Here is a 25,990-nt window from a genome sequence, read left to right on the forward strand (position 1 = left end):
CAAATGTGAGGTGGTCCCTAAAAAAAATGGTTTTGTAAATTTTGTTGTAAAAATGAGAAATCACTGGTCAAATTTTAACCCTTATAACTTCCTAGCAAAAAAAAATGTTGTTTCCAAAATTGTGCTGATGTAAAGTAGACATGTGGGAAATGTTATTTATTAACTATTTTGTGTCACATAACTCTCTGGTTTAACAGAATAAAAATTCAAAATGTGAAAATTGCAAAATTTTTGCCAAATTTCCATTTTTTTCACAAATAAACGCAGAAATTATCGACCTAAATTTACCACTAACATGAAGCCCAATATGTCACGAAAAAACAATCTCAGAATCGCTAGGATCCGTTGAAGCGTTCCCGAGTTATTACATCATAAAGGGACACTGGTCAGAATTGCAAAAAACGGCAAGGTCATTAAGGCCAAAATAGGCTGGGTCATGAAGGGGTTAATGCTTCCATTTTGTAATAATACCACATGTATTTATTTTGAGCCACACCATCATGATATGTTCTGGCCAGGAGTATGTATAACTCATACATACCCTGGGTCCCAGCCCAGAAACCAGCGCGTCCCTGCAGGGCACAGTGCGTGAATGAGGGGAAATCATGTCTGCAGTCACACAGAGTGAGGGTATGTGCACACGCTGCGGATTTTGCTACGGATCCGCAGCGGATTGGCCGCTGCAGAGTCGCAGCAGTTTTCCATGCGTTTACAGTACCATGTAAGCCTATGGAAAACAAAATCCGCAGTGCACATGCTGCAGAAGAAAACGCGCGGAAACGTAGCGTTGTTTATTCCGAAGCATGTCAATTCTTTATGCGGATTCCGCAGCGGTTTACACCTACTCAATAGGAATCCGCAGGTGTAAAACCGCACAAAAAAAAAAAAAAAGCGGTAATTCCGCAGTGCAGATTACTTCAGTCTGGAAAAATCTGCAGAGTAATCCGTAGCGTGTGCACATAGCCTGAATGAATAACCACAATAGAGTATATACTTTAATCCAATTTATTGTCAGAAGATGGGTATCCATTAGCCTTGCAATTCAGAGCAATTATGGCTACTGTACATAATTTTAAAACCCATTGTTTTCCCCCTTCTTATTTATTCTTTGTCCTTTTATATTATATCCCTTATATACAATGTCCCATTGCCCAAAAAAAAATCAGTGCAATAATTTGGCAGAAATGTAAATGTTATTATCATTGAATATTTTCAGCCAAGTCCCATTGTGTTTGAGAAAGAAGGCCTAAGTGCTCCAAAATGCCTGGCCATTGGGGACCCACCTTCTATTGATAAATTGGATTAGTTTACACCACTGGATATTCCTTCTATTTTCATCCAGGACTGTGTGCGCCCTTTGACGTCCATCATCCTCTTGGAATAGGGTCCTGCGTCTCTTATGTTAGTGGCTACAAAGCTTCCCCTCTCAATAAAAAACCAAATGATTGTGTTCCCACGTTTATTATGACTAATACAAAATTAATCCAGATCTTAAAATTTAATCTTCATCCTCTTCCTCCTCCTCATCCTGGTTGATCTGGAAGTATCTTAACTCATAGCTTTCCTTACTGTTGGCAACCACACGGAGCCAATCACGCAGACTGTTTTTCTTCAGGTATTTCTTGGTCAGGTATTTCAAGTACCTATTAAAGAGGAAAAAAAAAAAAAAGTTCACAGATCAGACACTCCAGGATGGTCAAAGAATTTTTTTTCACTTTTTTAAGGAATCGCCAACAACACTAAATATAGAATAAAAGAGCTCTTATAAAACACAACTCTCAGTCTCCGAGTATATCCAAGTGTGACAGGAGTCAGATGAGAAAAGGCATAGAATGTCTGCTACCATTCTATTTCTCTGCAGCACTACCAGAGGTGAAATGAAGTACTGCACATTGTGCAATGAAATCAATGTGGACACCGTGGGTCCTCAAGCGCAGGAGACATTCATTGCAGCCAGGGCTGTGGAGTTGGAGTCGGAGTTGTGGAGTCGGAGTTAGTTTTGGTTGGAGCCGGTAGAAATGTACCGACTCCAGCTTTAAAAAAAAAGTATTAATATTTCATAATTGAACTTTCATATGAATTTTATAAATGTTACGCAAATATATATGTTCTATCAAACTATGAACAACAGTGATAAGCAGTTCTGCTGGAGATAGAGACATTTCTTAAGGCCCCGTCTCACATAGCGAGATCGCTAGCGAGATCGCTGCTGAGTCACAAGTTTTGTGACGCAACAGCGACCTCAGTAGCGATCTCGCTATGTGTGACACGTACCAGCGATCAGGCCCCTGCTGCGAGATCGCTGGTCGTGTCGGAATGGCCTGGACCTTTTTTTGGTCGTTGAGGTCCCGCTGACATCGCTGAATCGGTGTGTGTGACACCGATCCAGCGATGTCTTCACTGGTAACCAGGGTAAACATCGGGTTACTAAGCGCAGGGCCGCGCTTAGTAACCCGATGTTTACCCTGGTTACCAAAAAAAACAAACAGTACATACTCACCATCTGTTGCCCGTCAGGTCCCTTGGCGTCTGCTTCCTGCTCTGACTGCCGCCGTAAAGTGAGAGCACAGCAGTGACGTCACCGCTGCGCTCTGCTCTCACTGTACGGCTGCACACAGTCAGAGCGGGAAGCAGACGCCAAGGGACCTGACGGGCAACAGATGGTGAGTATGTAGTGTTTGTTTTTTTTGGTAACCAGGGTAAACATCGGGTTACTAAGCGCGGCCCTGCGCTTAGTAACCCGATGTTTACCCTGGTTACCCGGGTGCTGCAGGGGGACTTCGGCATCGTTGAAGACAGTTTCAACGATGCCGAAGTCGTTCCCCTGATCGTTGGAGAGAGCTGTCTGTGTGACAGCTCCCCAGCGACCACACAGCGACAAAACAGCGACGCTGCAGCGATCAGCATCGTTGTCTGTATCGCTGCAGCGTCGCTGTGTGAGACGGGGCCATTACTTCTTGTGTGTCACTGTTCTCCACTGCCCTTATCTAATCTTATACTTGGTTAACCTCATGGTGCCCCAACCCCCCTACTTACAATGTATGAAAATGAAAGTGAAAATGTGTTGCAAAATCTTAGTAGTAAATCTCCTCCTCTAGACTAGATGTTTACTAAGCATGCGTCTTCCAAGCATCTCACAGCTGCTACTCAGAAGAGGAAGACTTAAGGTACCGTCACATTAAGCGACGCTGCAGCGATAGCGACAGCGATGCCGATCGCTGCAGCGTCGCTGTTTGGTCGCTGGAGAGCTGTCACACAGACCGCTCTCCAGCGACCAACGATGCCGAGGTCCCCGGGTAACCAGGGTAAGCATCGGGTTGCTAAGCGCAGGGCCGCGCTTAGTAACCCGATGTTTACCCTGGTTACCAGCGTAAAAGTTAAAAAAACAAACAGCACATACTCACCAGCGCGTCCCCCAGCGTCTGCTTCCTGACACTGACTGAGCTCCGGCCCTAACAGCACAGCGGTGACGTCACCGCTGTGCTTTCACTTTCAGTTTAGGGCCGGCGCTCAGTCAGTGTCAGGAAGCAGATGCTGGGGGACGCGCTGGTGAGTATGTGCTGTTTGTTTTTTTAACTTTTACGCTGGTAACCAGGGTAAACATCGGGTTACTAAGCGCGGCCCTGCGCTCAGTAACCCGATGTTTACCCTGGTTACCAGTGTAAAATATCGCTGGTATCCTTGCTTTTGCTGTCAAACACGGCGATACACGGCGACCTAGCGACCAAATAAAGTGCAGACCTTCTAGCAGCGACCAGCAATTTCACAGCGGGATCCAGATCGCTGCTGCGTGTCAAATACAGCGATATCGCTATCCAGGTCGCTGCAACGTCACGGATCGCTGGCGATATCGCCTAGTGTGACGGTACCTTAAGTATTATCCTTTCAACAAACTTTGCATCAGTTAACTGTGAGTACATGAGGAATAACAGTATTACTGACCACTATATCAGTTGTACGACCTGGCAATTTTGTACAATTGTTTTTAGGAAAAACAATTGTCATTTGGATTGTGAAAGCAGAATTAAAGGGAACCTATCACCCCGTTTTTTAAAGATTAGATAAAAATAGTGTGAAATAGGGGCAGAGCTGGGCTTTACATTACTGCCTTTTTGGTGCCTTTACACCCCCGTTAGGCTGCCGAAATACCTTTGTGAAGTGGCCGTTTTGTCCTGTCACTCAAGTTGGTCAGGTCGGATGGGCGTGGTCACAGCGCTGTTTCTCCCCCAGATCAGGCTCATCATTACGTTGGTGGCGTAGTGGTGTGCGCATGTCCAAGTTCCCGAATCCTGCACAGGGGTGTGAAAATAGCAGCGATGTCCGTTATTCCATTGGTGGTCGGTGGGCGCGGCCATCTTGCTTTGGCCGCGCGTGCGCAGAAGCGGCGCTCTGCTGGCCGCGGCTTCAGGAAAATGGCCGCGGGCATCCGCGCGTGCGCAGATGGCTATCGCGGCGGCCATTTTCGTGAAGCCGAGATGCGAACTCTGCTTCACGAAAATGGCCGCCGCGATAGCCATCTGCGCACGCGCGGATGCCCACGGCCATTTTCCTGAAGCCGCGGCCAGCAGAGCGCCGCTTCTGCGCACGCGCGGCCAAAGCAAGATGGCCGCGCCCACCGACCACCAATGGAATAACGGACATCGCTGCTATTTTCACACCCCTGTGCAGGATTCGGGACCTTGGACATGCGCACACCACTACGCCACCAACGTAATGATGAGCCTGATCTGGGGGAGAAACAGCGCTGTGACCACGCCCATCCGACCTGACCAACTTGAGTGACAGGACAAAACGGCCACTTCACAAAGGTATTTCGGCAGCCTAACGGGGGTGTAAAGGCACCAAAAAGGCAGTAATGTAAAGCCCAGCTCTGCCCCTATTTCACACTATTTTTATCTAATCTTTAAAAAACGGGGTGATAGTTTCCCTTTAAAAACATGAGAATGTCAAAGAAGCGTCACATTAAATCAACTGTATTTGAACATTTCACCATCACTCAAGATAGAAAACATTATGTCTGTCAGTGTATGACAAATGATCCAGACGAAAACAAATGCTGTGAAGCCAAGATAAGTGCATATTCAGGCAAAGATAAAAATGCTCCTATCAGAGCTTCTAATCTAAAGAGACATTTAGGGTATGTGCACACGTTGCGGATTACTTGCAGAAATTTCCTGAAGAAAACCGGAAATTTTCTGCAAGAAATCCGCATTTTTTTTTTTGCGTTTTTTTCGCTTTTCTTTAGCATTCTGCAAGCGTAATTAGCTTGCAGAATGCTAAAGTTTTCCAAGCGATCTGTAGCATCGCTTGGAAAACTGACTGACAGGTTGGTCACACTTGTCAAACATAGCGTTTGACAAGTGTGACCAACTTTTTACTATAGATGCAGCTTATGCAGCATCTATAGTAAAAGATAGAATGTTTAAAAATAATAAAAAAAATAAAAAAAATGCTTATACTCACCCAGACATCTCCTCACCGGCGTCCGTTCCTCTTCCTATAGCTGGTGTGTGCGCACAGGACCTTCCGTGACGTCACGGTCACGTGAGCGGTCACATGACCGCTCACGACCAATCACAGGACAGTGACGTCATCGGCAGGGTCCTTCACCGCACATCAGCTACAGGAACCGAAGCGACAGCATGCAGTGGAGGCGGGAAGACATCGAGGGTGAGTATAGGACTATTTTTTATTTTAATTCTTATTTTTTGACCACTTATATGGTGCCCAGTGCGTGGAGGAGAGTCTCCTCTCCTCCACCCTGGGTACCAACCGCACATAATCTGCTTACTTCCCGCATGGTGGGCATAGCCCCATGCGGGAAGTAAGCAGATCAATGGACTCCTAGGTGTGCGGAATCCCCTGCAATTCCGCATTTTAATGAACATGTTGCTTTTTTTTCCGCGATGCGATTTTTTCGCGGAAAAAAAGGCTACATTTGCACAAAAAATGCGGAATACACTTAAAATAATAGGAGGCATATGTAAGCGTTTTTTTGGCGTTTTTATCACGTTTTTATAGCGAAAAAACGCGGAAAAAATGCGAAAAATACTTAACGTGTGCACATGGCCTTAGGGTATGTGCACACGTCCGGATTTCTTGCAGAAATTTCCTGAAGAAAACCGGAAATTTTCTGCAAGAAATCCGCATTTTTTTTTTTGCGTTTTTTTTTTCCGTTTTTTTCGCGGTCTTTTTAGCATTCTGCAAGCGTAATTAGCTTGCAGAATGCTAAAGTTTTCCAAGCGATCTGTAGCATCGCTTGGATAACTGACTGACAGGTTGGTCACACTTGTCAAACATACTGTTTGACAAGTGTGACCCACTTTTACTATAGATGCTGCTTATGCAGCATCTATAGTAAAAGATAGAATGTTTAAAAAAAATTAAAAAAATGCTTATACTCACCTGCAGACCTCAGCGGCGTCCGTTCCGTATAGATGGTGTGTGCGCGCAGGACCTTCCATGACGTCGCGGTCAAATGAGCGGTCACATGACCGGTCTCGACCAATCACAGGACCGTAACGTCATCGCAGGTCCTTCACCGCACACCGGCTACAGGAACCGAAGCGGCAGCATGCACCTGAGAGGCGGGAAGACATCGAAGGTGAGTATATCACTATTTTTTATTTTAATTCTTTTTTTTTACCACTTATATGGTGCCCAGTCCGTGGAGGAGAGTCTCCTCTCCTCCACCCTGGGTACCAACCGCACATAATCTGCTTACTTCCCGCATGGTGTGCACAGCCCCGTGCGGGAAGTAAGCAGATCAATGGACTCCTAGGTGTGCGGAATCCCCTGCAATTCCGCATTTTAATGAACATGTTGCTTTTTTTTCCGCGATGCGATTTTTTCGCGGAAAAAAAAAAATCTCAACATTTGCACAAAAAATGCGGAATACACTGTAAATTGGAGGCATAGGTTAGCGTTTTTTTTCGCGTTTTTAGCACGTTTTTGTAGCGAAAAAAACGCGAAAAATCCTGAACGTGTGCACATGGCCTTACAGCGCTTTAATCCAGAAGTACTGAAAGCAGTGGATGAGAAAGACTGCAGCCATCAGTTGCAAAATATTTTGCCAGCGACAAAGACCGTAGATAAATTTAAAAAAAACAGATCATAGAGCTTGTTGTAAAGGATAGTGTGCCTATTTCATGACCAGCTTTTATGTGTCGAGAGAGAGAGAGAGAGAGAGAGAGAGAGAGAGAGAGAGAGAGAGAGAGAGAGAGAGAGAGAGAGAGAGAGAGAGAGAGAGAGAGAGAGAGAGAGAGAGAGAGAGAGAGAGAGAGACTACGAACTTAAAAAAGAGCAGGTTCTTTCAAGTTCTTTCTGTCGTAACTGACAATGCTTCAATTATGATAAGTGCTATTAAGCTAATGAATGAGAGTAATGATGGTGACCAGCAGCTAGAAGAACATTCTGGGTCCACAGACACAGAAATGTTTGGAATAGAGGAACACAGTATTGTAACTGAGGAGCAAACTGAAGTTGCTTCAGATGAACAGCAACATGATAGTTTAGATGATCTTGTTGAAACTGTCAATAAGTTCTTTCATTCATCACATGCGCTGTGTGGTGCATACGCTACAGCTGGCTATAAGAGACAGTCTGCAAGAAGGACATACTGCTGCACTGATTGGCAAGGTGAGAAAATTGGCTACTGTTGCCAGAACCCCTAAAGTTGACTCAATTTTGAAGAGACGTGCTGGAAAGGGGCAATTATTGATCAAGCCACACGATGGGGCAGTACTTACTTAATGATTCAGCGCTTGGTTGAACTGAAAACCTTTCTTGTAGACATGGCTAACCCTCAACTGACGCTACATGAAAGTCAGTGGAATCAGGTGACTGAGCTGGAAAAATTGCTAGAGCACCCATTTACAGTGACTAAAAAATTACAAACAGAAGACTTAACTCCAGGTATTTTCTTAAAGGAGTGGAAGAACCTGATGTTTCGCCTGTTCCAAAGAGGAGGGTTAATTGCAAGTGGCATTGCTACATCAATGAAATGGAGAGAGGAGCTACTATTACAAAATAACATTCTTTTGGCAGCTGTTTATGTAGACCCAATGCATCGGATTCTTCTAGATGATCAACAACTAACTAAAGGAAAAGAAGCTCTGTTTGAAATAGCAGTAAGAATGAAAGGGTTGCAGAACAGTCAGGAGGAACAAGAAGAATTTGGTCGTCCTGCCACATCTTCACCCTCATCAACTGATGAAGAATTTAATTTCGAAAAATATTTGGATCACAAGGACCGTGCAAAGCGTTCCCGCATAGAAGAAGAGTCATCCCCATCAAAGAACACAGCCAGTACATTTCAGCAGAATTTTTCATGTGCACTAAAAGAAATTGAGAAATTTGACCGTTCATCAAAAACAGTGCAACAAGCGATTCATCTGTATCCTGACATTGTCAGAGATGTTGCCCGAGTGGTTACTGCTTTGCCACTAACCCAAGTTAGTGTAGAGAGGTTGTTCTGAGGGCATCCATGAAGGGGGATCTGAGAGGCAATACTTTTTCTGAGGACAAATTTATAGATTTCTTCTTATTAACTGCATAACAGTGTTTATTGCATATTTACTTACAAGAGTTTAGAAAAGTTTCTAAAAGTTATTTGCTATATTCTAATTGTATTCTAATAAATATAGTTTTTGCTCTAAGTGGCCTGATTACTTACAGTGCCTACAAGTAGTATTCAACCCCCTGCAGATTTAGCAGGTTTACACATTTGGAATTAACTTGGCATTGTGACATTTGGACTGTAGATCAGCCTGGAAGTGTGAAATGCACGGCAGCAAAAAAGAATGTTATTTCTTTGTTTATTTTTTTAAAAAATTGTGAAGTTTTTTCAGAGGGTCATTTATTATTCAACCCCTCAACCCCCCAGAATTCTGTTTGGTTCCCCTAAAGTATTAAGAAGTAGTTCAGGCACAAAGAACAATGAGCTTCACATGTTTGGATTAATTATCTCTTTTTCCAGCCTTTTCTGACTATTTAAGACCCTCCCCAAACTTGTGAACAGCACTCATACATGGTCAACATGGGAAAGACAAAGGAGCATTCCAAGGCCATCAGAGACAAGATCGTGGAGGGTCACAAGGCTGGCAAGGGGTACAAAACCCTTTCCAAGGAGTTGGGCCTACCTGTCTCCACTGTTGGGAGCATCATCCGGAAGTGGAAGGCTTATGGAACTACTGTTAGCCTTCCATGGCCTGGACAGCCTTTGAAAGTTTCCTCCCGTGCCGAGGCCAGGCTTGTCCGAAGAGTCAAGGCTAACCCAAGGACAACAAGGAAGGAGCTCCGGGAAGATCTCATGGCAGTGGGGACATTGGTTTCAGTCAATACCATAAGTAACGTACTCCACCGCAATGGTCTCTGTTCCAGACGAGCCCGTAAGGTACCTTTACTTTCAAAGCGTCATGTCAAGGCTCGTCTACAGTTTGCTCATGATCACTTGGAGGACTCAGACTGACTGGTTCAAGGTTCTCTGGTCTGATGAGACCAAGATCGAGATCTTTGGTGCCAACCACACACGTGACGTTTGGAGACTGGATGGCACTGCATACGACCCCAAGAATACCATCCCTACAGTCAAGCATGGTGGTGGCAGCATCATGCTGTGGGGCTGTTTCTCAGCCAAGGGGCCTGGCCATCTGGTCCGCATCCATGGGAAGATGGATAGCACAGCCTACCTGGAGATTTTGGCCAAGAACCTCCGCTCCTCCATCAAGGATCTTAAGATGGGTCGTCATTTCATCTTCCAACAAGACAACGACCCAAAGCACACAGCCAAGAAAACCAAGGCCTGGTTCAAGAGGCAAAAAATCAAGGTGTTGCAGTGGCCTAGTCAGTCTCCTGACCTTAACCCAATTGAAAACTTGTGGAAGGAGCTCAAGATTAAAGTCCACATGAGACAACCAAAGAACCTAGATAACTTGGAGAAGATCTGCATGGAGGAGTGGGCCAAGATAACTCCAGAGACCTGTGCCGGCCTGATCAGGTCTTATAAAAGACGATTATTAGCTGTAATTGCAAACAAAGGTTATTCCACAAAATATTAAACCTAGGGGTTGAAGAATAATTGACCCACACTTTTATGTTTAAAATTTATAAAAATTTAACTGAGCAACAAAACTTTTTGGTTTTTAAGATTTATGCATCTGTTAATAAATCCTGCTCTTGTTTGAAGTTTGAAGGCTCTAACTTATTTGCATCTTATTAAACCTGCTAAATCTGCAGGGGGTTGAATACTACTTGTAGGCACTGTATATGATGGTGAGAAACTGAATAAGCACGATGTTAAAGGGCACCTGTCACACCGTTTTTTCCGTATGAGATAAAAATACTGTTAAATAGGGCCTGAGCTGTGCATTACAACAGTGTATTTTGTGGACCCCGATTCCCCACCTATGCTGCCAAAATACGTTACCAAAGTAGCCGTTTTCGCCTGTCAATCAGGCTGGTCTGGTCAAAAGGGCGTGGTGTCTTCCCCCAGATCTTGCTTAGTTTTCCGTTGGTGGCGTAGTGGTTTGCGCATGCCCAAGGTCCCGAATCCACTGCACAGGGGAGTTAAAAGAGCGCGATGTGCACTATTTCATTGGTGATCGGTGGGGGCGGCCATCTTCCTTTGGCCGCGCGTGCGCAGAAGCGGCGCTCTGCTGGCCGCGGCTTCAGGAAAATGGCCGCGGGATGCCGCGCGTGCGCAGATGGAGATCGCGGCGGCCATTTTCCTGAAGCAGAGTTCGCATCTCGGCTTCAGGAAAATGGCCGCCGCGATCTCCATCTGCGCACGCGCGGCATCCCGCGGCCATTTTCCTGAAGCCGCGGCCAGCAGAGCGCTGCTTCTGCGCACGCGCGGCCAAAGGAAGATGGCCGCCCCCACCGATCAACAGGGAAATAGTGCACATCGCGCTCTTTTAACTCCCCTGTGCAGTGGATTCGGGACCTGGGGCATGCGCAAACCACTACGCCACCAACGGAAAACTAAGCAAGATCTGGGGGAAGACACCACGCCCATCTGACCAGACCAGCCTGATTGACAGGCGAAAACGACTACTTTGGTAACGTATTTTGGCAGCATAGGTGGGGAATCGGGGTCCACAAAATACACTGTTGTAATGCACAGCTCAGGCCCTATTTAACAGTATTTTTATCTCATACTAAAAACGGGGTGACAGGTGCCCTTTAATATTTTACAACAGTAAATTTGTTACGAATTGGCCATTTATGAAGGAGTCGGAGCCGGAACCTGATAAAATCCAGGAGTCGGAGTCGCAATTGTGGCTTACCGACGCCACAGCCCTGATTGCAGCATCTTTCTGCTCTGGATATTAAAGGCGAATACATAGAAAGTGAGTAAGAAGCCCTGGTATAGACAACACTACTCACAGCTGAGGGTTTGCTACAATAGTATCTCGTCCTGGGAATAACCTCATCCAAATAGTCAGCAATGCTGCCCTCTCGACTGTCACGTACAATGTATCAGTGCAGGTAAATCGTATCATCCTGCAGTCCAGACTGAATTCAACAACAGCAAACCCTTCATCTTGAAAATATTCAAGTCAATCATTTCACATAATTTTCCAAAATAAGAGAAAAAAGTGGTAAAACATTTTCTGCTTTGTTTGGTTACAAAAATGATAGATGCCACCTGGGTGTCTCAAGCAGTTACAAATCTACAAGGGTCAGGCTTTCCTAAAAGACATAGGGGGCCATTCATTAATAAGTTGCAATATTCTTGCATAATTTGGCAGTTGTGCAAAAATATTGAGACTTTTGGCATTTACGTGCCAGTGTTGGCCAGCTATGCCAATATAGGTGGTGTAGCATTCACTGGACATGGCGTAGTCACGACCGCCAATCAAATTCATCATAAGTTGTGCCACTTAGGTGGTGTAACTTACTCCAGAAATGTGTGCCAGCCCCCGATGTACATTTTTCCAGCGCCTGGTGGTCGGAGCACACTGGTTTACAGATGTGTCTAATTCAATGAATGAATCAGGTCACTCACTGTACTCTAACGAGTTCTTCATTAAGACTGACGTGCGCTACACCAGTCTCAAAGGGGTTGTCCATAGTTGAGGTTGAAGCCTGAGGTCACTCTTTAATTGCAGAGTTATTAATCTTCACAACGCATGCACTGTGAGGATTTTCCGATGCCGGGCGGTCATCTATACGATTTACCTACTTCCAGCCACATTCTGACTAGACGTGCCCAGACTTTCCCAATACACTTGTATTGAGCGTGGTCTTACACGTCTAGTTGACATTTGACTGCATGGAAGCAAAACTCATAGTAGTGGTCACTTGACTGTCCGGCACCAGAAAATCCTGCGCTGTGAGGATTCGAAAGTCTGCAATTAAAGACTGACCTCAGACTTTAACGTCACCCCTGGATAACCCTTTTTAATTGGTCACCCATATATATATATATATATATATATATATATATATATATATATATATATATATTTTTTTTAACAATCATACAGCCAAAGCTTACACTAGTTTGAATGAAAATAAGCTGCTGTCTCCCGTTATATATGTGCCAATACCGGATGTGAAGAACCACAGAAATCCAATGAGAATGAAAATCAAGCCTTGCTCCTCACACCACCCACCTCTTGGAAAACGGTACTTCTGAAGTTACGGTGATCTTGCTTTTGCTTCTCTCGATGGAGACAACGCCACCGCCCAGGTTGCCAACCTTCCCATTCACTTTGATACGGTCGTGCAAAAACTGCTCCTGTAATGTAAAGTTTTAGAATTGGGATCTTGTCAGCAAAGCAGGATCTCTACTAAAAGGTTTCATTTGTTCACACTGCTAACAAGAGAATATCTCAACTACTTCTCCTGGTACGGACAAGAATTCCAACCCTCCAAGTGCATCCCTTCCCTATTTACTATGCAAAATGACAGTACAACAATTCCTCTGGATACTATGGAACGGCATCAGAAAGGGCAACAATCGATGGGTTATAAAGGCAGCCAGATGAGGAGCTGTCTATATAAAAACCATGAACGACTTGAGTACGCAGGGAGACGCCGAGTGACAGAAGGCCAGAGCGAGTTTCTTTTATGAAATCCTTTTTTGCACATAGGACTTATGAATAATACCTGTTCCCATAAGTCACTTGCTTTAACCCATTCCCGACATTTGAACTATAGATATGTCATGGCTTGGAAGTGCATCCCGACTGATGAGGTATATATACACGTCATGGCGACCTCCTGCCACAGGAGGCTGTGCACGGGTGATCGATGCCGGGTGTTCAGCTGACATGACAGCAGACACCGGGAACTCACTACGAGGAGCTGTGCACGCACCTCTCCCGGCAGTTTAACCCGCTAACTGCAGAGACTGATATTGACTGCAGCATTTAGAAGGCAGGGAGCCCCCTCTGCTCTCCAATCAGCGCCCCCATCATTGCCATTGTGACCAATGTCGTCATCAAGACATCCGAGTCACCAGGGCCAGCAAGCTTGCTGTTACACAAAAAAAAAAAAATCTCAATTTTTTTTTAATAAAAAATGAATGAAAATAATTTTACCCATAAATATTTTTATGATAAATAAATAAAATAAAATCACCACATTTATTTGGTAATGGTATTGCGTGTCTGGAACAACCCTGCCCTTTAAAACTGTAAAAAACACCGTAAAAAAAACCAAAACAAAAAAAACAATGCTTTCTCATATCGAACAAAAAAAATGAAATAAAAACACGATCAAAATGACGACTGTAAAGAAATATGGCATCTCTGAAAACATCTTCTTGTCCCACAGAAAACAAGCCGCCACACAGATCCATGAGCAAAAAAAAAAAAAAGTTATAGCTCTCAGAATACAGCGATGCAAAAATAATTCTTTTTTTCTATAAAATAGTTTATATTCTGTAAAAGCGCCAAAACATTAAAAAACAAAAACAATATAAATGTGGCATCACTGTAATCGTACTGACCCGAAGAATAAAGCTGCCTTATCAATTTTACCACACGCGGAATGGCATAAAATAGAAAAAAAATAATTTTTGAATTGCTGTTTTTTGTTAATTCTGCCTCCCAAAAATCAGAATAGAAAGCGATCAAAAAATGTAATTTGCCTGAAGAAAATGGAACCAATAATAACATTAACATTAACACAAAAACAAGCCCTCACATTACTCGGTCAAAATATGGAAAAATGATAGCGATGAGTTTTTGCACTAAAAAAGGTCTTTTAGTGTGTGACAGCAGCCAAACATAAAAAAATGACATAAATCTGGTATTGCTGCGATCACACCGACCCGAAGAAAAGTTTCCTATTCACTGAAAACGCCCGAGGTATGGCATAAAAAATAAATAAAACCAATTCTTAACCTGCTGTTGATTTGTTCATTCTGCCTCTCAAAGATCACAGTAATGCTCGGAACACATTTATCCTGCGCCGAGAGCTTACACCAGGGTTTCTGTGTAAATCTCTGAAATACGAAATTCATAAAGAACCCCCGGTAGAAGATTCCCTATAATGAGGCAGATGGAGGCACTGTGAACGCCGCCTGGCTTATGTTCTGGTGGTGTCCATCTTTTTAGGCTTGCATAAAAGTGTGGTTTGTTTTGTGAACTTCTGAAAAGGACACCACTGGAGGCCAGACAGAGTCTAGAGTAACTCTCCTGCCTCATTATAGTGAATGAATCCCTCATGGGTTTCACCTGAATCACGTCACTTGGAGATTTAGCTGGAAACCCCAATATAAGTGCTCAGCGTAGAGCACAGGATAAAGGTGATCCCAAACGTTATGAAAAATCTTCCCAATAAAAGCATTAAAAAAATGCAAGTGCCCACTCAGGTCCGTCACCTGTCAATGGACGGGGGCTTTCACATTACTGGTAGTACCAAGGCTTTGGAAAGTGCTGTGGCTCTTCACTCCCCAAAAGAAATTCAGCAAATTTTGCGTTCCCAAATCCAAGTGCCTCACTTCCCTTCTGAGCCCCACAGTGTAACTAAACCATTTTTATCGTCCACATGTTTTGCATTTCTGTAGATACGAGAGCCCGTCTAGTTTACGGGTGCATGTCTCCAGAAGCACAGGCTGGGAATAACATACTGGTCACTGCGAAAGAAGATTTGAAATTTACACTCCACAACATCCACTTCTGCTTGTTTCTGGAAAACACCAATTGAATCAAAATAGTCACTACACCTGTTGATAAACCCTCAAAGGGGTAGATTTCCAAAAATGCGGTCACTTGAGGGGAGATTATGGAGTCCGCAAACTATTCTAGGAAAATCTGCACCCTAGGAGGCAAATAGTGCTCCCTCCCAAGTCTCGCCATGTGGGTAAGCCGTACTATACAGCCACATATGGGGTATTTCTACATTCAGCAGAAATTGTGTGACAAATTCTGGTGCCATTTTTACCCATTTCGCAGTGTGAAAACGTAAAATCTGGGGCCAAAAAATTTAGGTTGTAAAAATGTACTGGTAATTATTGTTTTCTTCACTGCCCGATTGTATAAAATTCTGTGACACACCTGTGGTGTCAATATGATCACTGCACCCCTGGGCAAATTAATTGAGAGGTGTAGTTTGTAAAATATAATCACTTATTGGGGGGGAGGGGGGGTTGTAGGTGTGTGTGTGTGTGATTCTGCTGTTCTGGCACCTCAGGGGCTCTGCCAATGTGACATGGCACCCTCAAACCATTCAAGCAAAATTGAAACTCCAATAAGGCGCTTCTTCCCTTCCGAGCGTTAAAAGTCGTTTTCAACCACATATGAGGTATCTGTGTACCGAGGAGCAATAGCACAACAAATTTTGGGGGTCCATTGTCTCCTGCTATCCTTGTGAAAATGAAAAAATTCGGGGGTAAAAAAATTTGTGGAAATGTCTTTTTTTCCACTTTCACAGATCAACATAAAATTCTGTGAAGCACCTGGGGGTTTCAAGGTGCTCACCACACATCTAGATAAATGCATTGAGGGGTCTAGTTTCCAAAATGGGGTCACTTATGGGGGGTTTCCACTGCTTAGACACATCAGGTGCTCTCCAAGCGCTACATGATTTCCGCAGACCATTCCATCAAAGTCTGAGTTCCAAAACGCCACTCCCTTTCTAAGCCCTAAGGGGAGGTATTCCACTGTTTAGGCATATCAAGGGCTCACCCAACGTGAAAAGGCATCTGTTCCGGCAAATTGTGCATTCAAAAAGTCAAGTGGCGCTCCTTCCCCTCTGACCCCAACAAGTACATATGGGGTATTGGCATGCTCAGGAGAAACTGCACAACTAATTTAGGGGCCCATTTCTCCTGTAACCCTTGTGAAAACAAAATTTGGCTCTAAAATTACATTTTTGTGAAAAAAAAGTAATGTGTTCATTTTTTCCTTCCATGTTGCTTCAGCTCCTGTGAAGCACCTGAAGGGTTAATAAACTTCTTGAATGTGGTTTTGAGCACGTTGAGGGGTGCAATTTTTAGAATGGTGTCATTTTGGGGTATTTTCTGTCATATAGGCCCCCTAAAAGTCACTTAAAATGTGATGTGGTTCCTAAAACAATGGTTTTGTAAATTTTGTAAAAATGGGAAATCACTGCTAAATTTTTAAGCCTTTGAACTCCCTAACAAAATTAGGTTTCAAAAATTGTGCTGATGTAAAGTAGACATGTGGGAAATGCTATTTATTAACTATTTTGTGTGACACGTGTCTGATTTACGGTAAAAAAAATATTAAGTTGAAATTTTCAAAATTTGCCAATTTCCATTTTTTTTCACAAGTAAAGGCAAGTCATAACTAACAAATTTTACCACCATCGTGAAGTACAATATGTCATGAAAAAAAAAAAAAAAAAAACAACCTCAATCAGACGGATCTGTTCCAGTTATTACCACAAAGTGACACTGGTCAGAATTGTAACATTTGGCCTGGACATGAAGGTGAAAATAGGCTGGGAAGTGTGGGGTGTTAAAGGATCGAAAGTAAAGAAAATTAAAAAAAAATAAAAAATCCACGTGGAACATCCCTAAATGGCGTGCAAGTAAAGTTTCACAAAACCTTACAAGCTTGCTGCAGAAAAAAAACTTAAAATATGAGTACAAGGGAAGTCAAGATATTTTAATATTAAATTACTATTTAGTATGATAAAATAAAGGTATGGTCATAATGGCACTTTTATACCAATTTAATAGATACTTGTAACGAAGAAATCTGCATCCTGGTTCTTGTTTAATTCACACTAGAAGTTTTAGTACAATATCCTCTTCATGAATCGGGGCAGAACTTTGGGTGGGGCTTTTGGTTCTCCCGTGGCCCCTCTGCATTTGTACAAGCCTATTTTTAAATTTGCTGTAGTGCCGCCCTTGCGCACATTCATCTCGAGTGGTCTTTAGCAAAATGGCACCGGGGGGCGGAACATGCACACATTGACATCCAAATGTCAAACAGCATGGTGCCGACGTATGATCAGATTGAGATCGCAACTCGTCAATGAGCAGAGACCTGAATTTGCACATACACCACCCCGGAGCCATTTTTCTCAAGTCATTCGGATGTCAATCAGCACAACTGGCACCATTTTGCTGAAGACCACTTGGAGATGAATATGCGCAAGTGCCGCCAGCATCAAGGGTGGCGGTAGCGCAAACTTTAAAATAGGAGGCTTGTACAAATGCAGAAGGGACGCGGTAGAGCCAAAAACCCTACTTTAGTTCCCACCCCGATAACGAAGATGATATTGCACCAAAACTTGTAATGTGAATTAAACAAGGATGCAAATTCTCACAAGGGGAATTAAACTGTGCTACTTATACAGTAAAGTGAACTAGGCAGCTCATCAGTTCAGGACTGGCCGGCAGCTCTTCAGTTTTGCTCCCAGCAACTGAAGCTCAGCGCCTATTAAAATGAATAGATCAGGTACGGTACCCAGGAACGGCCACATCATCTATGTGCTGTTCCAGCTCTTTACATAGTCTGCATCTTCCTGCCACCTCTTTAGTGCCGTCTTTTCTATACTTTTTGGGGGAGTTAAATTCCATTAAAAAAAAAGTAGCCCAACATCCGCTCTCCCTAAATTTACACTTACAAAGTTAGCAGCATCCATGATTCCATCTTCCACAGGATGTGTGCAGTCCAAGGTGAACTTCAGCAGCTGCTTCTTTTTCTTGCTGCCCTTTGTTGCAGGCTTTTTCTAGAAAAACCAAGAATCACCAGTAGTAATGAGATACTGGACATAAACATAAATACAATCTCATTATCATATATGAAAACTCGCATGTTCTGGAAATATTACCAATTTCACCTGCAGATGTGTTTTTGCTGATTTTCACCTGGATTTGACCCCTATGAATGTAGCGGAGTGAAATCAGTGCCCATATCTGCTCGTTACACATGCAGAATCAGAGTGGGTTTTGCCACTGCGCATGGACCTCGGTCTCCACAGCGGGCCGGAGACCCTCGGTCTCTACAGCGGGCCGGAGACCCTCGGTCTCCACAGCGGGCCGGAGAACCTCGGTCTCCACAGCGGGCCGGTGACCCTCGGTCTCCACAGCGGGCCGGTGACCCTCGGTCTCCACAGCGGGCCGGTGACCCTCGGTCTCCACAGCGGGCCGGTGACCCTCGGTCTCCACAGCGGGCCGGTGACCCTCGGTCTCCACAGCGGGCCGGTGACCCTCGGTCTCCACAGCGGGCCGGTGACCCTCGGTCTCCACAGATCATGTATATGACAGATCAGCAGTTTCTTTATACCAGTTCTGTAGATTAGAACCAGCCATATAACATTGTCATCCAGATGGATATTTTACAGTATAATGTAACAACCACCTTATAATGGGTTTTACAGACTATAATGCAGTTTGTGATCCAGCCACAACTCCCGCAGCACATATTAGCTGCCTGCTGTGCACTGACCAGGTAGTACAAGAGGTGTGGTGCACTCCGCATGGAAAAAAAAGGTGCAGGCTGAACACAAAGTCACAATGTCTATAGAAAAAACAGCCGCACACTCAAGACTTGCAGGTTTTTACGTGAAAGTTGTATTTTTTATTTTTAGTACAGGCATCACCAAATGCTTATTAGTGTTCAGAGAAAATGACGGATACTTTAAGTTACGGTTAACGTTTCGACCGAGGCTGGTCTTTGTCAAAACCACACTTCTAATGGAGGGTAGAAAAGGTACAGAGGCAGTCCGGAGTGGGCGGAGTCTGCAAGGGTCCTGTAGCACTGAGTCCGACACCTTGGTGATGCAGTCACCAAGGTGACGGACTCAGTGCTACAGGACCCTTGCAGACTCCGCCCACTCCGGACTTCCTCTGTACCTTTTCTACCCTCCATTAGTAGTGTGGTTTTGACAAAGACCAGCCTCGGTCGAAACGTTAACCGTAACTTAAAGTATCCGTCATTTTCTCTGAACACTAATAAGCATTTGGTGATGCCGGTACTAAAAATAAAAAATACAACTTTCACGTAAAAACCTGCAAGTCTTGAGTGTGCGGCTGTTTTTTCTATAGATGCTGTGCACTGACTACAGCTGGATGATATGTTACAGCCCTATGCCTGGTTTACATGCTAGAGACATATCAGTGTATGCCACAGGCTTCCATTCATCCGACGTAGGACAAACAAGTCTTTCCGGCCTCCATCACTGCTTTTTTTTTACACTGTATAGAAAGGCTGTTTGATGCAGAGACCTCCCACAGTACACTGCACATTTATTTATGAGCAAAATATTTCACGGTATCGTATGTGTCAATCTTCCATCTGCACTAGACCCCTGGCGTATACCTCTGACAGAAGGTTTACCAAGATTTGAACACAGCTGTACCCAAAGATGAACTACAGCACCGAACATACCGGATATTGCAAAACACCCGATGTACAGCGACCAATTATAACCCAGTCTAGACGTGAGCTGCTTACAGGCTGCTAACAGTGACCCTGGAGAGCTGTATATTATAGATCACAGGTCATCGCGGCTTGCAGATATACTACTGCAGATCACCACCCTGGACCGCTGTCTATTATTGTGTCTATTAGTATATTACAGGTCAGAATTCACGATCCTGGAGTCCCGTACGTTATATAATACTAAACCATTTATTCTCCCGGGGCCCTGTATACTATACATCACCCCTTACTCTCCCGAGACCCCGTATAGTATATATCAGCCCTTATTCTCCTGGACCCCTATACTATATAAAAGCCCTTATTCTCCTGGGACCCCCTATACTATGTATCAGCCAATACTCTCCTGGGACCTCCTATACTATATAATCAGCCCATACTCTCCCAGGACCCCCCTATACTATGTATCAGCCCTTAGTCTCCCGATAACCCCAAAGCTATATTTCACTCCTTACTCTCCCAAGACCCCCCTACACTATATCACCCCTTACTGTCCCAGACCCCATGTACTAGATATCAGCCATTACTCTCTGGGACCCCCTATACTATATTTCAGCCCTTACTCTCCCGGGACCCCCAAAGGTATATATCACCCCTATACTGTATATTACCACTCTCCCAGGACCCCTAAAGCGACATATCACCCCTTACTCTTAGAGACCCCCATATACTATATATTACCCCTTACTCTCCCAGACCCCCATATACTATATATCCCCCCTTACTCTCCTGGACCCTGTATACTATATATTACCCCGTACTGTTTCAGGCCGGTTTCACGTTTGCGTATCTGCGTGCAGCATTTGATCCACATGCATCTCGCATACCTATCTTTAACATTGTGTACGCAGGGACATGCGTTTGCATCAGTTCACATGAGTCATTTCGCGGTGTGTGGCGGGGTTTGGCAAATAAAAATAATAATCTTTATTTATATAGCGACAGCATATTCCGCAGCGCTCTACTGTTTCAAACACAACAGTCAGGCAAACGCAACATGTTGCATTTTTTGAGGCATCAATTATGCGCAGTCATCCGATGCAGATGATAGCGGATGGAGTAAAAACAGTGCATTACTGTCTATGAGAACACATCAGTACGCAAGGACATGCATTCGATGCGCTTGCGTACTTCGGACTGCACATGTTTTGAGACATGCCCTCATGTAAATATCAAACGCATGTGCATAAACAACGGAAACAAAAAGGCATGCGCATAAACAACGTAAACAAAAAGGCATGTGCATAAACAACGCAAACGCATGCACACAGCATTATTTTGTTGTCATGCGTATGCTGATGCAGATAAAAACCGCTGCGTAAACATGCGTTTGTGCATGCAGATGATACGCTGCGCACAGAAATGCTAATGTGAACCTAGCCTCAGACCCTTCTATACTATATTACCCCTTACTCTCCCGAGACCCCCCTATACGTTTTACTCTCCCATGGCACCCCATACTATCCTGAGACACCCCTATACTATGCATCACCACTTACTCTCCCAAGACCCCCACTATACTAAGCATCACCCCTTACTATTCCGAGACCCCCCTATACTATGCATCACCCCTGACTCTCCCATGGCCCCTATACTATGCATCACCACTTACTCTCCCAAGACCCCCACTATACTAAGCATCACCCCTTACTATTCCGAGACCCCCCTATACTATGCATCACCCCTGACTCTCCCATGGCCCCTATACTATGCATCACCACTTACTCTCCCAAGACCCCCACTATACTAAGCATCACCCCTTACTATTCCGAGACCCCCTATACTATGCATCACCCCTTACTATCCCGAGACCCCCTATACTATGCATCACCCCTTGCTATCCCGAGACCCCCCTATACTATGCATCACCCCTTACTATCCTGAGACCCCCCATACTATCCTGAGACCTCCCTATACTATGCATCACCACTTACGATCCTGAGACCCCCCATACTATGCATCACCCCTTACTATCCAGAGACCCCCCCCATACTATCCTGAGACCTCCCTATACTATGCATCACCACTTACTATCCTGAGACCCCCCAAACTATCCTGAGACCCCCCTATACTATGCATCACCCCTTACTATCCTGAGACCTCCCCCATACTATCCTGAGACCTCCCTATACTATGCATCACCACTTACTATCCTGAGACCCCCCCAAACTATCCTGAGACCCCCCTATACTATGCATCACCCCTTACTATCCTGAGACCCCCCCATACTATCCTGAGACCTCCCTATACTATGCATCACCACTTGCTATCCTGAGACCCCCCCCAAACTATCCTGAGACCCCCCTATACTATGCATCACCCCTTACTATCCTGAGACCTCCCTATACTATGCATCACCACTTACTATCCTGAGACCCCCCCAAACTACCCTGAGACCCCCCAAACTATCCTGAGACCCCCCTATACTATGCATCACCCCTTACTATCCTGAGACCCCCCCATACTATCCTGAGACCTCCCTATACTATGCATCACCACTTACTATCCTGAGACCCCCCAAACTATCCTGAGACCTCCCCCATACTATCCTGAGACCTCCCTATACTATGCATCACCACTTACTATCCTGAGACCCCCCCCCAAAACTATCCTGAGACCCCCTATACTATGCATCACCCCTTACTATCCTGAGACACCCCCCCATACTATCCTGAGACCTCCCTATACTATGCATCACCACTTACTATCCTGAGACCCCCCAAACTATCCTGAGACCTCCCCCATACTATCCTGAGACCTCCCTATACTATGCATCACCACTTACTATCCTGAGACCCCCCAAACTATCCTGAGACCTCCCCCATACTATCCTGAGACCTCCCTATACTATGCATCACCACTTACTATCCTGAGACCCCCCAAACTATCCTGAGACCCCCTATACTATGCATCACCCCTTACTATCCTGAGACCCCCCCCCCCCCATAATATGCATCACCCCTTACTATCCCGAGACCCCCCTATACTATGCATCACCCCTGACTCTCCCATGGCCCCTATACTATCACCCCTCACTCTCCTGCATTACCCTCGCTCTGTACACTAGAAGTTGCGGTGCAGATTACAGGCCTGTAACGCTCTGTACACAGAGAACATGGCGGTGCTGGCAGGAGCAGTGCTGCAGGCCGGGGAGGAGCGGAGGCCCAGGCCTGGTTTCCCGCAGCACCACCTCTTCCTGGCAGCCGCTCCTGGTCCATGCGCTGCCGGTCCCCGCCACCTCCCAGCACCCGGCACAGGCCGCGGCTCCCCATGCTGCACACGCCGCCGTTACAACCCCAGACCGACCGGAGCCTTAATCCCGGGAACGTCACCCTAACACCGGGAGAGCAGCGCGGAGAGGCAGAGCCGTCACCGGGGGCAGGAAGACCCCTTATACAGCACACAACGTGAGGAGCTCGATACTGACCACAGGAGCCATGGCGACCTCAGGAGGCTGAAAGGAAGAGGAAGCCGCCGCGCATGCGCTACGTAGGAGGCCTCTTAGCAGCCGATCGCCGAGTGAATCGATGAGCTCCATTGCGCATGTGTGAATCCCATCAATGTTGTATAGTTGGATTCACTACATGTAATGTCATCAATGTCCAAAGGTTGAGAAAGAATGGTCTCCTGTAAGCTGAATGCCATAGATTACCATATAAGTATGAATAACACATATAATGGATTTACATTACAGACACTGTGTGCATACATTACTTACACTGTACTTCACTCCAGAGCTGCACTCACTATTCTGCTGGTGCAGTCACTGTGTACATACATTACATTACTGATCCTGTACTGATCCTGAGTTACATCCTGTATTATACTCCAGAGCTGCACTCAGTATTCTGCTGGTGTAGTCACTGTGTACATACAATACATTACTGATCCTGTACTGATCCTGAGTTACATCCTGTATTATACTCCAGAGCTGCACTCACTATTCTGCTGATGCAGTCACTGTGTACATACATTACATTACTGATCCTGTACTGATCCTGAGTTACATCCTGTATTATACTCCAGAGCTGCACTCACTATTCTGCTGGTGCAGTCACTGTGTACATACAGTACATTACTGATCCTGTACTGATCCTGAGTTACATCCTGTATTATACTCCAGAGCTGCACTCACTATTCTGCTGGTGCAGTCACTGTGTACATACATTACATTACTGATCCTGTACTGATCCTGAGTTACATCCTGTATTATACTCCAGAGCTGCACTCAGTATTCTGCTGGTGTAGTCACTGTGTACATACAATACATTACTGATCCTGTACTGATCCTGAGTTACATCCTGTATTATACTCCAGAGCTGCACTCACTATTCTGCTGATGCAGTCACTGTGTACATACATTACATATCCTGTACTGATCCTGAGTTACATCCTGTATTATACTCCAGAGCTGCACTCACTATTCTGCTGGTGCAGTCACTGTGTACATACAGTACATTACTGATCCTGTACTGATCCTGAGTTACATCCTGTATTATACTCCAGAGCTGCACTCACTATTCTGCTGGTGCAGTCACTGTGTACATACAATACATTACTGATCCTGTACTGATCCTGAGTTACATCCTGTATTATACTCCAGAGCTGCACTCACTATTCTGCTGATGCAGTCACTGTGTACATACATTACATTACTGATCCTGTACTGATCCTGAGTTACATCCTGTATTATACTCCAGAGCTGCACTCACTATTCTGCTGGTGCAGTCACTGTGTACATACAGTACATTACTGATCCTGTACTGATCCTGAGTTACATCCTGTATTATACTCCAGAGCTGCACTCACTATTCTGCTGATGCAGTCACTGTGTACATACATTACATTACTGATCCTGTACTGATCCTGAGTTACATCCTGTATTATACTCCAGAGCTGCACTCACTATTCTGCTGGTGCAGTCACTGTGTACATACATTACATTACTGATCCTGTACTGATCCTGAGTTACATCCTGTATTATACTCCAGAGCTGCACTCACTATTCTGCTGGTGCAGTCACTGTGTACATACATTACATTACTGATCCTGTACTGATCCTGAGTTACATCCTGTATTATACTCCAGAGCTGCACTCACTATTCTGCTGGTGCAGTCACTGTGTACATACAATACATTACTGATCCTGTACTGATCCTGAGTTACATCCTGTATTATACTCCAGAGCTGCACTCACTATTCTGCTGGTGCAGTCACTGTGTACATACATTACATTATTGATCCTGAGTTACATCCTGTATTATACTCCAAGGCTGCACTCGCTATTCTGCTGGTGCAGTCACTGTGTACATACATTACATTACTGATCCTGTACTGATCCTGAGTTACATCCTGTATTATACTCCAGAGCTGCACTCACTATTCTGCTGGTGCAGTCACTGTGTACATACAGTACATTACTGATCCTGTACTGATCCTGAGTTACATCCTGTATTATACTCCAGAGCTGTGCTCACTATTCTGCTGGTGCAGTCACTGTGTACATACATTACATTACTTATCCTGTACTGATCCTGAGTTACATCCTGTATTATACTCCAGAGCTGCGCTCACTATTCTGCTGGTGCAGTCACTGTGTACATACAGTACATTACTGATCCTGTACTGATCCTGAGTTACATCCTGTATTATACTCCAGAGCTGTGCTCACTATTCTGCTGGTGCAGTCACTGTGTACATACATTACATTACTTATCCTGTACTGATCCTGAGTTACATCCTGTATTATACTCCAGAGCTGCGCTCACTATTCTGCTGGTGCAGTCACTGTGTACATACAGTACATTACTGATCCAGTACTGATCCTGAGTTACATCCTGTATTATACTCCAGAGCTGCGCTCACTATTCTGCTGGTGCAGTCACTGTGTACATACAGTACATTACTGATTCTGGTGCGCCCCTTATTCTGCCATATACCCAGGTATTCGCCCGGCTCATCCTCCCTACTGAATCCTATGATTTGGAGATATTTTTGCTTAGTTTTCCGGCCATTTTCTCTTATCCCGGTGATGTTTTTATCTCCTTGCCGTGCTCAGACATGGAAGAAATGTGTCAGCTTCGATGCTGTCTGCACGTCACTGGTATCACTCAGCCCTGGGA

General features: G+C 44.8%; 1 protein-coding gene across 1 annotated transcript; it reads right to left on the bottom strand.

Annotated features, from left to right (window-relative positions):
* Positions 1 to 1,445: 1,445 nt before the first annotated feature.
* RPL22 (ribosomal protein L22) lies at positions 1,446 to 23,414 on the bottom strand. The gene is made up of 4 exons (XM_077250319.1): positions 23,296 to 23,414; positions 18,052 to 18,156; positions 12,618 to 12,742; positions 1,446 to 1,643 (listed from the first exon to the last, which is right to left on the bottom strand). The coding sequence occupies exons 1-4, from the start codon at positions 23,404 to 23,406 to the stop codon at positions 1,499 to 1,501; spliced, it is 486 nt and encodes a 161-aa protein (XP_077106434.1). The 5' UTR covers positions 23,407 to 23,414; the 3' UTR covers positions 1,446 to 1,498.
* Between the last annotated feature and the right edge of the window lie 2,576 nt (positions 23,415 to 25,990).

Source organism: Ranitomeya variabilis, chromosome 4 (assembly GCF_051348905.1).
Source record: "Ranitomeya variabilis isolate aRanVar5 chromosome 4, aRanVar5.hap1, whole genome shotgun sequence".
NCBI classification, from domain to species: Eukaryota; Metazoa; Chordata; class Amphibia; order Anura; family Dendrobatidae; genus Ranitomeya; species Ranitomeya variabilis.

Coding starts and splice junctions, on each gene's coding strand:
- RPL22 (XM_077250319.1), bottom strand. CDS start 23,406: ATGGAGCTCATCGATTCACTCGGCGATCGGCTGCTAAGAGGCCTCCTA. Junction 18,157..23,295: donor AGGTCGCCATGGCTCCTGTG/GTCAGTATCGAG, acceptor TGGTTTTTCTAG/AAAAAGCCTGCAACAAAGGG. Junction 1,644..12,617: donor GAAGTACCGTTTTCCAAGAG/GTGGGTGGTGTG, acceptor CCTCTTTAATAG/GTACTTGAAATACCTGACCA.